The sequence below is a fragment of the Panicum virgatum genome, chromosome 2K, assembly GCF_016808335.1.
Source record: "Panicum virgatum strain AP13 chromosome 2K, P.virgatum_v5, whole genome shotgun sequence".
In the NCBI taxonomy this organism is placed as follows: Eukaryota; Viridiplantae; Streptophyta; class Magnoliopsida; order Poales; family Poaceae; genus Panicum; species Panicum virgatum.
Genome location: NC_053137.1, coordinates 52443798 through 52458648, shown reverse-complemented (window position 1 = coordinate 52458648; position 14851 = coordinate 52443798). Strand labels below are relative to the sequence as shown.

General features: G+C 44.6%; 1 protein-coding gene and 1 long non-coding RNA gene across 2 annotated transcripts; one reads left to right on the top strand and one right to left on the bottom strand.

Moving 5' to 3' along the window:
- The first annotated feature begins 4780 nt into the window (after positions 1-4780).
- Positions 4781-6110, top strand: LOC120684374. The gene is made up of 2 exons (XR_005679269.1): positions 4781-5825; positions 5922-6110. It is a non-coding gene; the product is annotated as an uncharacterized LOC120684374 (long non-coding RNA).
- A 1613-nt stretch (positions 6111-7723) lies between these two features.
- LOC120684350 (UDP-glucosyltransferase UGT13248-like) lies at positions 7724-9723 on the bottom strand. Its single transcript, XM_039966219.1, has 2 exons — positions 8937-9723; positions 7724-8619 (listed from the first exon to the last, which is right to left on the bottom strand). The coding sequence occupies exons 1-2, from the start codon at positions 9600-9602 to the stop codon at positions 7894-7896; spliced, it is 1392 nt and encodes a 463-aa protein (XP_039822153.1). The 5' UTR covers positions 9603-9723; the 3' UTR covers positions 7724-7893.
- Between the last annotated feature and the right edge of the window lie 5128 nt (positions 9724-14851).

Genomic DNA, 14851 nt, shown 5'->3' with positions numbered 1-14851 from the left:
TCTTTCCGATTCGATGAGGCTCTCTTTCATATTCCAAATCTATCAAGTACAAATGAACACCAATATTTTAATTTAGTGCCCGCATGAAATTAGATGCAAGAACTTGTTACTAATGTTATACGTACTTCGAATGCTTCTTGTGTCATCCTCTTGGTTGATCTGCAAAAATAGTGCATGTGCTCACATATGTAGTATCCGTAGAGGTTGGTTCCTTGATGCATAGCCAGCGGTCTTAGGTACACGTCAATGTCAATGTCATTGCCAGGTTGTTTCGGGCCTTGGATAAGCACCGGCATCATCATGTATTTCCGGTTCATGCATAGCCAAGAAGGAAGGTTAAATATACATAGGGTCACAGGCCATGTACTATGACTGCTGCCCCACTCGCCGAAAGGACTCCTTCCATCCGCACTTAAACCAAACCTTATGTTTCTTGGGTCCATATCAAAATCTGGAAATTCTCTATCCACATTTCTCCACTGGGACCCATCAGCGGGGTGTCTCAGCATCTGATCTTGCTTACGGTCTTCTTTGTGCCACCGCATCAACTTAGCATGGTCCTTATTTATGAAAAGGTGCTTCAAACATGATATTATTGGGAAATACCACATCACCTTTGCGGGAACTTTTTTCTTAACGGGCTCCCCGTCGACATCAACAGGATTATTTTGCCTGATCTTGTACTGTTTCGCGTCATAGACAGGACAAGCATCTAGTTTCTCATATTCATCGCGATAGAGAATACAATCGTTAGGACACGCATGAATTTTCTGAACCTCCAATCCAAGAGGGCAAACGACCTTCTTTGTTTCGTATGTTGTAGAGGGCAGTTCATTCCCCTCTGGAAGCATGTTCTTTATGATTCCTAGTAGCTCCTCAAATCCCTTATTGATGACACCATTAGCTGCCTTCCATTGCAGCATTTCAAGTGTCGTACCCAACTTTTTCAGTCCTTGCTTGCAATCTGGATACAATAATTTTTTGTGATTCTCCAACATCTTTTCAAACTTCTTTGACTCCTTCAAAGTTTCACTGTCTCTTTGTGAATCCACTAGAACCTGACCTAATTCATCAGGTGGTTGGTCTTCTGCTACATTTTCTCCAGCCTCGTCCATGGGTTCATCTTCAAAGGCTTCCGCTTCATATAAGTGAGCCCAGTCTGCAATATTATTATCATCATCTCCTTCACCGTCTTGCATCACAACTGCAGGTTCACCGTGCTTGTTCCAAAGAGTATAGTTATCCATGAAGCCCTATTCACAAATGTGGGCGTGTAGAGTGCTTCTCTTAGAGTATTCCTTTTTATTATAACAAAGGCGGCATGGACAACACATGAAATCTTTCGATGACTTGTGGGCCTCCGCCGCATCGAGAAAAGACTTTAGACCATTAATCCACGCCATGGTGCACCGGTCGCCGTACATCCATTGTCGGTCTATCGATCTACAATTTTGTATTAAGTAGCAATATTATTTTACTTGTATTCATATCATTTGGCACATAACATAATGAAATACAAAAGCCATTTCTGCGAATTTCACATTGAAATACAAAAGGTCCGAATATCCATCACATAACATGCTTAAATTAAACAACATGATAAATAAAAATCCAAATTAATAAATATAGATTACACTACATGCTAGCTACCTAATACAAACTACTCATCATGAGATCTTTTGACTGATGCCTCGTGAACTCTCGCTAAATCTTGACACGGAACGGTCATATTCCGCCAGCCCCGACTCCTCACGTCTTGCATTATATCGAGCCATCAACTCACGATCATCATCAGTACCATGCAACTCGACGTTAAATTCACGATAAAATTTATATGTCTCATTAAGAAACAAAACTAATTTCAGTACACTAATCAAATAAATATAAAAAATGACCAAATTATTAGAATTAAAATGAAAATATAAATTGTAAATCATAATTATTTTGACACTCTTCAGTTCAACGCGAACACATCGTTCCACGCCATAAGGGATGCGCAATCAATGTTCACGGCTTTGTTTCAGGCTCACTTTCTCTAAAACCATCGAGAAGAAAAAAAATGTTTGTTTCGAAACATGTCTATGTCGTTAACCTTGACCCTGCAGTGATGACACTGACATTCGGGGCTAGCATTGATATACACGGCACAGTGCGGTACAATAGAACCCGATGAAGGAGTATGGCCTTGGTCCGGATAATTTCATTCTCAACTCGCTCAAAGGTGAGGATTTTATTATTGGGACCAAGACCGTACTCTTTTACCGCGTCCTCATATATACCGCACTGCATCGTGGATATCGATGCTAGCCCCCGAATAGCAGTGTTTTCACCGCTGGATTAAGGTTAACGACATATTCATGATTCGAAACAAAGATTTTTTTAACTTCTTGATGGTTTCCATATGAGCCCGAATAATTACATCATTAGAGTGTCAAAATAATGTAACTAAATGCATAACAAATACCAAACTAATTAACCATGCATGCCATTAGAATTTTTTTTTGAAAAAAATCAATATAAATTATCCACATTGAAACTATCCAATATACCTTCTCCAAATTCAAATAATGGTTTCTATACATCTCAAATCCATGCATAAATTAAAAAAATCGTGCTCATTCTTACTATTTCTAAAAATAAAAAATTTCTCTAACTATGAAGCATGAAACAAAGAATGAAGACCATCAAACAAGAGAGGATGAAGTTGCAAACCTTTGGTGCACTTGGATGAGTACTTGCTTAGTATGGAGCATTTTGGGTACTTGCTTGCATTCATTTATTAGCTAAAGGTTAATGTCCTTGATGAGAGCTGTTAGTGGGAAATTCTCAGTTGGTTTGCTGTATACTCCATCCATTCTAAATTGTAAGTCGTTCCAAATTTCTTGAAGAGTCCAAACATTTTAAGTTTGATCAAATTTATACAATAAAGTACAACATTTGTGATACAAAATAAGCATCATTAGGTTCTTCATTAAATATACTCTCATATAGTATATCTATTTGGTGCTATAGATTTTTATAACCTTTTCTATAATTTTAGTCAAACAAAAAATAGTTTAACTCTTCAAGAAAGTTGAAATAATTTAAAATTTTGAAACTGAGGGAGTAGATCATCGAGAACCTAGATTCTACTTGTCATTGCAGCGACTTAATAGTATGAGCGTGGTCGATGTCACAAAATGACTGGAGAGTGAATGATTTATTGTGATTAATGATAAGATTGTGCAAGTGCGGTCTCTGTAAGCAACGACGGGCAACTAATTGTGTATCAAGTTTGAAAAATGATGGCATCCTTTTGTTGGATAGATGGTAGGTCGACCTCAATTTTTATGAGACTGGAATTAAATTCGATTCTAATAACTAGCCTATCAACCCGTGCTCACGCATAGGCTAATTAGAATTAATATAAAAATAATACTTATTGCTAATAATTATAATTATCTATCTCACGCCCTATTTCATCTACCAAATATTCTAACACATATTTTAAAATACATATTTACAATTATCTAAATACAATTGATTTCATTTTGCACAACACCTCTAATCCATGTGTGTTTGATATATATTTAATTGAATCATTTGTTTGTGAATTGATATCTTATCTCTTCCATCATACATGAATACATGGTGACACATATCGTGGGTAGTATTTTTATATAAGCAATAACACAAAAAATATATTAATAATGATATAAATAGTAATTTAGAAATTTTATATTGTCACACTTTAATATTTTATTATAATTATATAGTTTAGATTCAGATTTATGAGTTAATTATTTTAACTTTTAATAATGACATAATTAAATATTTTATATGCAAATTTAGTTATTTATATTATTTTATAATATCATAGGTGGGTAATTTACACGAAGATTAGGGGTTACTTTCGAATTTTTTTAATAATGGGGGATGTGTGTAATTTAGATAAATGTTTAGTAGATTACTTTAGTCTATTTTCATTATAGCAGATGTGGTTAATTTATTAGAAAAGATAACAGATCAAATGGTTTTACGATTAGAGTTGTTCGATTGATGGCCGAATATTTTTTTTTTGAGAAGTTGTAGGGTTTTTTATTATTTTTAGAGTGTCTGCTTAAAATCATAGGTGTCTTTACGTGGAGACTTAATACTTAAAATCATAGGTGTCTTTACGTGGAGGTTTAAAAAGAGCTTCCAATTAGTAATTGTAAAATTATAATTTAGAAAAATATTTGTTGCAGAAAGCATGGCTGCGCGCTCTGTAAGAAAAATTGTGGATCCCTCGACCTCCCAGTCCCATTGCCATTGCATCCGGGATAAGCAAGCGGGTCACACGTGTGTGGACGAGCAGTGCGACACCGGCACGTGCTCTAGTACGTTTCTGCATAGACTGCATTGAATAGTTGGGCAACCAAAACTGCTTGATCCCTCTCATTGATGCCGGATCGTGCGCGCTGGGAAATTTAATTTCCGGTTGGTTGGATGTATGGATCACTGACAAGTCGTTGCAGGCTGTGCATGTCGATCGGCTCATCAAGTCATGGTAGACCAACAATTTATACATGTACGGCCCTGTTTAGTTCTTTATATGTAAACGCAAAAAAAGCCGTAAACGCATTAAAGTGAAAAGAAATCTTGCTAATTTGAAGTACTAAATGAAGTCTATTTACAAAACTTTTTGCATGGATGGGTTGTAAATCGCGAGACGATTCTAATGAATCTACTTAACTCATGATTTGCAACAGTGATGCTACAGTTTAGAGCTATTCAGAGCGTCTTTGTATCCTTTTTTGTATATGATGTTTGTTTCTCTATTGATTCCTCCTGCCAACTAGACCATTTAGTTTGTTTTCTTCCATGTCGGTTATTTTGTGCCTCAATTATTGAAGAGATTCCTTGAATTCTGCGTTTGCAGTGCTGATGGTCTTGCCACATTATCTTCTCATCACTTTCTTGGGCCAGTTTCATTTATCCTTGCTCCCTTGCTCTGTTGTTGTTGTATCAGTGCGTTGCTACAGTCTAGAGCTATTCAGAGCGTCTTTGTATCCCTTTTTTAATTTGCTAAATTCAGTAATTATTGATCATATTTATTTGTCCAAGCTAAAGATGCTATCAGAATCATTGGAGTGGGCTCTTGGAAATCGATGCTATTTTTTCATACCCAAAAAGTTTTTAGTGTGTTGTTGGAAAGTAATTGATTACTCTCGCATGAGAAATGATTTGTTTGAATAAACATATGAGCTTACCTGACAGCAGCAAGTATTTTTTTTATATGAATACTTCTCATGTTATATAATCCAAGCATAAAAAAATAGGGAAAACTTCACCATTGTTCTTCAATTATATATCAACATGTTGTGTTATATAGAAGATTATTCTTCTTTAGCTTGCATTTGGACCGGGAGTGCAATACATGTAGATTCCAAAGACGGTCACCAAGTTATCGACTTATTGTAGGCAACTGACCTTTGTTTAGGGGTATATACTCTGTGATATTCTTGATTGGCTACTCAAAGTTCCTTGGCCAATTCAGTGGGCAATGTATCAATATTTACACAGGATTGTGCTGATCTAGCACCATCTACAGATATCTCTAATTTGTATATATTTTTGTTCCACTATTTCAGGTTTTTACATTTTACGATCTAATTGATCAGTCCATCAAAGGCATCCAGGTTCAGACATGGTTACCATGACTACAAGCTGCTAAGAGCAACAGCCGTGTGGAGCAGTGGAGGTTCTGTGAGTTGTGATAATAAATGGGTTAACAAAGTTGTGGTCAGCATTGGGTTCATCACCTGTATGTGCTAGAGAAGAAAAGATTTCTACTTTGGGGCTAGGTAAATCACAGAATCAAGTTAGCATAAATTATTAATTAGGAGCTTATGGATCTTTTTTCTTCTGCATTTCTATTCCTTTAATATATTTACCCTCAGGTTTGGGCAATTGATTCTGGCTCATGATTCTTTCATATTCCAATTGTTCTTTGGCACTTTTAGAGAAGGGATAACAGAGTTTAAGAGTCAGTACTATTGGCTGATTGATATACAGTGATATGCTTTGCTTCATCAGCTGTGTCGTATAGGAAAAACATATATCTTCAACCGTATGAATAGTGGAGAGTACTTTGGGCCGGGCCGTGTCCCTTTTCCAGGTTCGGAAGCTTGGTTGTCTGGCGCTCGCCAATTTCTCAAGCCTGGTAAGGCTTCGTTCGGTTGTGCGGAATAATTCCAAGATGCACTATTCCTTCATTAATTTATTACATAGCGTCGAAATGATTCCTAGCCGTTCCAGCCCGGAGCGAGCTAACCGAACGGCTCATCAGTGGAGTGCATTGCTGTGGCACGCACACAGCTGGCACGAGTGGAAGTCCCACTGCCTCTTCTCCAAACATGATTTCATTTTTCTACCCTTGAAGTGATTTTAATCTATATATCATGATTTAAAAGGACATACAAGTTGCATGTACAAATTTTTTCTGTTAATATATGTGTATGTTCTATCTCTAATGAATGTATGGAATCGAGCGTGCTCAATACTATTTACCAACCTGTTACACATCAAACTTGCAAAAATTCCATTCTTGTATATCATGGTATATGTAACTTAATATATTGTTTTTTATGTATTGTTTTTATCACCCGTAGCAACGCACGGGCATTCAACTAGTGAGGATTCAAGTTTGTTCCTTCTGCTGTTGATGGCTCTCTGTTCCCTGCTCACACCTCTTGTGTAATCAACCCGCCCCTTGTTTCTCAGGGTCTTTGCAGTCCCGAAGCAGAAATTTAGCCTTTATTATAAGGTTTGATCATAATAATGCCCAAAAATCGTTTAGAACATATAAAAACACTAGAGTACTGGCGGCATCTATTCATCGTTTTATGCGAATCAGGGAGATTCAATTGCGGAAGACCTCACCGCACGCTCCTGCCACCGGCCGTCTTCCCCGTCTCCAGAAGCTCCCGCCATCGGATCCACCACCCGGTGCTGCCCCCGGCCAACTGAACACCGCGCCCCGCCCGATCCCTGGCCCACCGGTTGTCAAACCTCTGCCCGTGACCGGCGGTGTCCCCGCCACCGTCCGCGGCCGCCCCGCAACCACCACTGGTCTTCTCTACCACCCCACCCCTCTCTCTTCTAAGGTCGCCGGTAGCCACCGGACCCTAGCAACCGCCAACCCGAACTCCGGCTACCGCCAGCTCAGTGAGGAAGAAGAATAGCTGTGTTCTCTGCGCGCGCGATAAATAGATTTGCCGAGAGTACCTTGCAACCTTTCATTTTTCTCAGGTTCACCGACAATAATGTCATTAATAATAATATACAATGAAGAAGCAGTATGTGCTCAAATTAACCGGTACCAAATAAAGCCCCAAACAAAATCAATTTTTCTAAAGCAGCATGAGCACAGAAGAGTTACTATAATATCGTGAAAGACGGGTCAACTGGGAAACACCAAACAAAATTGTTTGGCTGGCGTCTTGCAAGCTTTCGTACACTGTTTGTTAGAAAAAAGAGAGGTTGAAACGAAACAAGGAAAAGAAAGCAAGCCCAATATGTGTGTGGACGTTAGCTTGAAGGTTTTCTGAAGTTGGCCCAGCAACTGTTCCGCCAGGTCTTTCCGCATTCGGTTTAGGAAGCCTAGCTCACTGGATGTGTTTCTCAAAAATAATAAAAAAAAAAGCTCACTGTGATGTACGTTAAAGGAAATGTGTTCATGGGACACTGGCACACGGCTAACTAAGGCTTCCTGACATTTTCTTCATTTATTTATTATTGCATTCAAATGTTACACATTGCTTCAACAACAGAGACTTTCACGACCACACAACACACATGCATAGCTATAGGGAACGATGACAGACGAAAAATCAGAAGATTTTGAAAATTTAAAATTTGGGCCCGGCACATTCAGACTTCTAATCCTAGCTTGCCAAGAAACTCGACGATGTTGTTATCCGAGCTGCCACCTTCGCTCACAGCTCTTTTAGCCTTCTCCTTCCACCCAGCAGCATTTCGCCGGTACTCCCTGCTCCTCTCGCCGTGCATCACATCCCTGACGCATCTCTCCACCTCCTCCTTCCTGACCAGGCCCTCCTCGTCGGGCCGCACCCGCACGCCCACCCGCCACACGTCCTCGATGTACTTGGCGTTCATGGGCTGGTCCGACCACTGCGGCATCGCCACCATCGGCACGCCGGCGCTCAGCGCCTCCGTCGTCGAGTTCCACCCGCAGTGCGTCACGAAGCACCCCACGGCCGGGTGCGCCAGCACCTCGAGCTGGGGGCTCCACGTCACGATGAGGCCCCGCGCCTTGGCCCTGCCGGCGAAGTCCTCGGGGATCTTCGCGGCCTCGGAGGCTCTGACCACCCACAGGAATGGCTTGCCGCAGTTGTACAGGCCCTCCGCTACCTCGGCCATCTGGACGGCGGTGGGTGCCGAGAGGCTGCCGAATGAGGCGTAGACCACGGAGCGCGGGGGCCAGCCGTCCAGCCAGGCCTTGGTCGCCGCCGTCTGCGGCGTGTAGAGGTGGAAGCCGTAGGAGGTGTCGTCCGGCAAGCGGTTGTCGAGGTAGGCCGACGGCACGGTTGGACCCACCGTCTTGGCCCTCCACGTGGATGCCATGTAATCCAATTCCTTTTGCAAAGATGACGGCGATCAATTTGTTGACCAGTTGGTGAGAAATTATTGGTTTTGGTACTGTGGCACATTTCGTTGTTACTTGATAAATAATGTTCAATTATAGACTAATTAGACTTAAAGATTCATCTCATTGACTGTGTAATTAGTTAGTTTTTCAACTGTATTTAATATTTCATGTAGGTGTACGAACATTCGATGTGACGGGTATTTTAGAAAATATTTTGGAAACTAAATAGGGCCTTAATAGGCATATCCAGGATTAATTCTACTACTCCATTAGCGAATCCATTAGCAAGTGACAAGTGACATACCTGTGGCTGCAGCTCGTGGAAGGAGTTGACGAGGACGTGGTCAGCCGTGTCCAGGCCGTCGAACTGGTTCACCAGCAGGTCCAGGTACGCGGGGCAGTCGCCGGGCTGGGCCAGAAACGACGGCAGATCGGCCGGCCTGAGCCCGGCCGGCAGCCCGGGCAGCTCCGCCAGCGCCACCTCCCCGTCGTCGGCGAGCGGCGGCCGGATCCGCCCGGCGAACGCGTGCGCGTACGCCACGTTCACCGCGCACGGCTGCGTGAAGAACGCCGCGGCCGCCGCGCCGCGCCGCCGCGCGACGCGCGGCGCCCACGGCAGGAACGCGTCGTACACGAGCACGCGCACGGGGCGGCCCCGCTCCGCCTCGGACCGGAGGAGCGCGTCCAGGGTCTCGGACCCGGCCGCCTCCAGCCGGCGCAGGTACGCGCCGACGCCGCCGGCCTCGCCGAAGCCGCCGCGGTCGCAGCCGTCCGAGATGGCGGCGACGCGGACGGCGTCGCCGGTGGCAGGCTGGCTCTGGCTGAGCGCGAACCGCGTCGCGGCGAGCGTGCACCGGACGCCGCGGCGCGCGGCGAGGCGCTTGCCGAACTGGAGGATCGGGTTGATGTGGCCCTGGCTCGGGTACGGGAGCAGGAGGACGTGGACGCTCTGTTCTGATCCGTCGGCCATGGTTGGTCGCTCGCTCAGCTCTGTGCGTGCAGCTAGTAGTGCTGCTCCACAGTAATGTCAGCTAGATTTTGTTGAGCAGGCGATCGAGGCTGTGAACTGAGTGATGAGATAGATGGAGTGCGCAATATTTTATATATACCACGTTGGCGCGTAAGAAATCGATTGGAGCGCGTGATTTTGTGGACTAATGTGGCTTGGCCGTCACGTAAATAGCTGCTCAGGCTGAGTGTTCAGCAGCGATAATATTATTGTACTTTCACTTTCAGGACGGCATTCCCAATAGGTGCAGCTCCCAATTTTTAATTTTTTGAAATAACAGATGCCAAATGTAAGTTGGCAACACCAACGCTTGCGGCAGCACCAAAGCTAAGGCCCAGTTTGGATTCTTGATTTATATTTTTAGCCCTCACAAATAGCCTTCAATAGCCTAAGAAACAGGAGAGCTATGTTATGTCAGAGCTATTTGGAAATAATTCATTCCAAAAAACTATCTCTCAAGAGGTGCTATTTGAGCTATTTTGGATGGACTCCAATGAAAAGTTGTCTCCCCCCTCCTCGCGCGCTCGTCTCGCGCTCGCCATCCCCCCACCCAGCCACACCTCTCCCCCACCCCCAGCAGCACCTCCCCCTCCCACCCATGCCGCTACGCCGGCCGCCAGATCCTGTCTGCCGCCTCTTGTCCCGCCACGGCATTCCTCCGCCAGCGCAGCCGCCTCCCTTTCGGGCCACTGTGGCCCGCTCGACGGCGAGGTGGCGCGGAGCAGCTGGCGGCACAGGCAAGAGTGTGGCAAAGGCAAGCTCGGACGGCGTAGCTGCCATGGCGGGCGGCGCTGCAACTCGGCACAAGCAGGGGGCGGACCGACAACAGGGCGGTGGTCTGCGCGGCCAGGCATCGTGGAGGTAGCCCGCACCATTCGCACAACGGCAGAGTAGTGCGCCCACAACCACAGCCTCACCAAGGGCAACAGCGCAGCATAACATCCTAGATCCTGCAGCAAGAGAGGTAAAGGGGATCAAATCATTAAATGATTGGAAAAGTACATTAATGGCCAAATAGTCCTTGGATTCAAATAGCTCAAGAGCTATTTTTATTAATGATTATTTGTATGGACTAAAAAATAGCCTTTAAAATAATTTTTGATTGTTTCTCCAAACAGGACCTAAGTTCAGGTACATGCTATCCAACACCCAGCCGCATCTCTCCGCCAGCAGCACCGCCGCCGTCCCCACCCGTGCCGCTGTGTCGGCCGCCAGATCCTGCCTGCCGCCTCCGCCTCCGCCGCCGGATCTGTCCCGCCACCGCCTCCCTCCGCCAACGCAGCCGCGTCCCTTTCGGGCCACCGTGGCCCGCTCGACGACGAGGTGGCGCGAGCAGGCAAGAGGGCGGCAAAGGCAAGCTCGGCCGCGCGTAGCTGCCTTGGCGGGCGGCGGCGCAACTCGGCACAAATAGGGGGGTGGACCGACATCGGGGCGGTGGTCTGCGCGGCTAGGCATCGTGGAGGTGGCCCGCACCGTGCGCGCAGCAGCAGAGTAGTGCGCCCACAGCCACAGCCACAGCCACACCAAGGGCAACAGCACAGCATAACATCCTAGATCCTGCAGCAAGAGAGAGGTAAAGGGGATCAAATCATCAAATGATTAGAAAAGTGTATTAATGATCAAATAGTCCTTGGATCCAAAAAGTTCAAGAGCTATTTTCATTGATGGTTATTTACATGGACTAAATAATAGTCTTCAAAATAACTTTTGATTATTTCTTCAAACAGGACCTAAGTTCAGGTACATGCTGAAGTAAGGTACAACGTCACACGTTAGGCGTGGCGCTCAAGGAGAGCGGCTAGCCAGACGCAGGACGGCTCTCCCGAGCTTCCATCAGCCGACCCATCGTGGTCGTCAGCGATGACATCTGAACTCTGTCGTGTCTTCGTATGCTGGAGAAGGGAGTAATGATCAGGTGATCGGGTGGGATTTTGTAGCTGCCGCGAGTCAATTTTTTTTTTTTTTGAGCTCGGGGCGTTACGGAGGAAACTAATGCTGGCCCACCCAGGGCCCAGCGGGTAGCCGAGGCCCGCCCGAACCTGTCCGTAAAAGGTTGGGGGAGAAAACCACCGCTGCGCACGAGCCCTAGTAAACCCTCTCGGCATCTCCTCGCTCGTGCGTCACGACGACGGCGGCCCGCATCTGCGATCGGGGGCGCATCTCACCGCTAGCGATTCCCCTCAGGCCTCGATCCCATCCATCCCTCCCCGGCCCGATCGAGATTCACCTGCTTCATCGGGGACAAGCTATCTAGCTGCGGGATGTAAGTATCTGCGAGTAGGTTGCTTGCTGGTCTAGTTGTAGTTGCTCACGGACTCACGGAGCAGTTCCTCGAAGCTAACACGCATGCATATCTTAGGGCTTTTCCTCCTTGTTTCGTTACGATTTCGATCTGTCCTTTCCAGCAGCATGCATGTGTGCTGCACTGCTAGCTGCCGCGTGGGGCCAGTCAAATATGGTTCTGTTTCGGCTTGCATGCCGATGCCGTCTAGTCTTGAGTCTTATTTCTATATGTTAATGCCCCGGAAGTCGGCGAGCAGGCAATAGGGCCACGTTGGCTAAAAAATCAGCGCCGCATCCTGCAAATCAAACAGTAGCAACATTGCTCTCATGTCATAAAAAACATTGCTCTCATATCATAAAAAATGTCTTGCCGTTAATAAATAATCCCCGTACACTGTCTTGTAGCATAAGCTTACGTGCAGACTTTTAGTTGGTTGGATGTTTCCCGTTCCCCTCCGTCGGTGGGTCTCCATGGATAAAGCCAAGTAGCACTACTCTTTCTTCCTCCCTCTTCCGTCTCTTCCTATTCTTGGCTTCTGAGGGTGCGTTTAGTTCCCAAAAATTTTCACCCAAAAATTTTCACATTCCCTTTGAACACATGTATGAAGTACTAAATATAATTAAATAATAAAACTAATTACACAGTTAGGATGTACACGACGAGACGAATCTTTCGAGCATAATTAGTACATGATTAGCTATAAGTGCTACAGTAACCCTACATGTGCTAATGATGCGGTCAAAGGCCTTAAAAGATTCGTCTCGCGGTTTCCAAGTGAGTTCTGAAATTAGTTTTTTAATTAGTGTCCGAAAAACCCTCCCGACATCTGGTCAAAGTGTCGATTTGACATGCAAAATTTTTTGTTTTTGGAACTAAACGGTGCCTGAGGTAAGGTTCCTGTACCTCTTCCTTCACGTCGCTTTCTGGATTTCAACGCTTTTCTCATGGCCCCCCCATCTGTTGTTTGGTACCTGCTTATTCCTTCACCTTGCTGTCGCTTTCTAAGTTTTGCTCTTTTCCTTCACATCCCCTACGGTTTGTTATTTTTCCCCTTCCAATCTTTTCTACAAATCCTAGCCTGAGTTCATTTGCTTCCTACTCCATGTGCGCGTGTCTACCTGTGTGAGCACCAGAGTCAGTTGCGGAGCCTAGAGATTCGGAGCGGGGACGGGGGCGCAATGTCCGACAGCAGTCAACCCCAGTTCGCTGGCCTCTTCCCTGACGCAGAACGACAGCCAAGTTAGAGCATCAGACACGGGCTGCAAGCTACCGCTGGTCGCCGGCACCCCCGCCGCCGGTCGACGGCGGCCGGCCGCCGTGTGTCGCGCGCCGTTCGCAGACCGTCGCACGCCACACACGTTGCTGCTACACATACATGTCGGTGGTGCCTGAAAATTAGCCGCTGTTCGCCGGCAAGCGGCATTCGCACAATGCCTGCAACTCGCCGCCCACCCCGCATTGGCATCAATTAACAGCCGCTTGAACTTGCTTGCAAACCTGCACGTGCTGTACGATGCCTACTACTCGCCACCTGCTTGTGTCCCCCTGTTACCACCAATGCCCCTACACCATTACCTCGGAGAGGATAGGATCAGCCTGCAATAGTATTTGCGCTTCACACCAACGCAGTAGCACCGGCCATGGAACTCTACTCCCCTTAGTTATGTGCACTTTAAAAGTAAATTTATCAGGTCTGAAATTTACAAAAATAAGAAGTCTTTCTTCTTCTAGGCCACACAGCCTTAGTCTTGCAAATAAATTAATTGGGCCTAATTCAAATGAGGTTCCCACTAGCGTAGCAATTTCTTCACATATTGTCTTCTTTCTTACACATTTGTTAACTCTTTTGTAGTTCCACTACTATTTACTTCCTCTTTAATGATCTATAATATTGGGAGAAAAATTTTCTTTTCCTTCTGAATATTCTGTTTCCATATTAACAATTATAATATCTAATGTTAACTTAAATTCTTATTATTGCTTCTCAGTTAAGAAGAAAGTGTTACTGTCAGTGAGAGAAAAGTGAAAAGAAACTGGTGTTGCCTACAGTGTCTACAACTTGGTAAGCCCAATACCTCTACAATTTTCTTTTTGTGTTCATCCATGCTACAATTTTCATTACTTGCTCTCACTCCTACCAATAAATTTTTGGCAGTGTCCACTATCTACATGTGTTTACTACTTAGTTAATATTAAAAAATATTATACCTGATACAAAATTCCTATAAACAAGGATTGCAATCTGGCTGACAATTTTTGTTATGATGTTTCCCTCTTCTTTTGTGACTATTGAATGCTACATTCATAATATTATTTTATTTTAATTTGCTTATTGCCTGTTCCGTACTATATATGTCTCCTGATGCCAATCCTTACATAGGGAACAACTATATGCACACATATGCATACATGTGCTTGTGTGGAAATATATATCCATAAGTAATGGAGCCATTAGACGAGGGTTCAGAAAATGAGAGCATAGAAACCTGTATGTCCACATCACCCCTGTATTCTTAAATATCAATTAGATTAAACTAATATCATACTAACTACAGCTAATTTCCTCCTAGCGTTCCACAAGGGCCAATCCTCTCGCCGTAAATCTGGACACCAACCAATTGAAAGTACGTGCACAAAAAACCTAATTGCTATATACAATCATCATATTATAAAATTTTTTGAACTGATCTCATATAATACCTTACATAGGCCTACCAGCAATATATAAACCTACAATAGCAGATCCTGCCGAGTGCCGTCGTATACGACGAAAGTATATTAATCAGCAGCGATTCGCTATAGCAGGTGAGCAACTTAACTAAATCCACACAATAGTATCAACACGTTAAAATCATAAATCATCTAACAATTTTACTCTTATTCTTTCCTACACGTTCGAATGTACCATCTATATGCTTGCCATGCT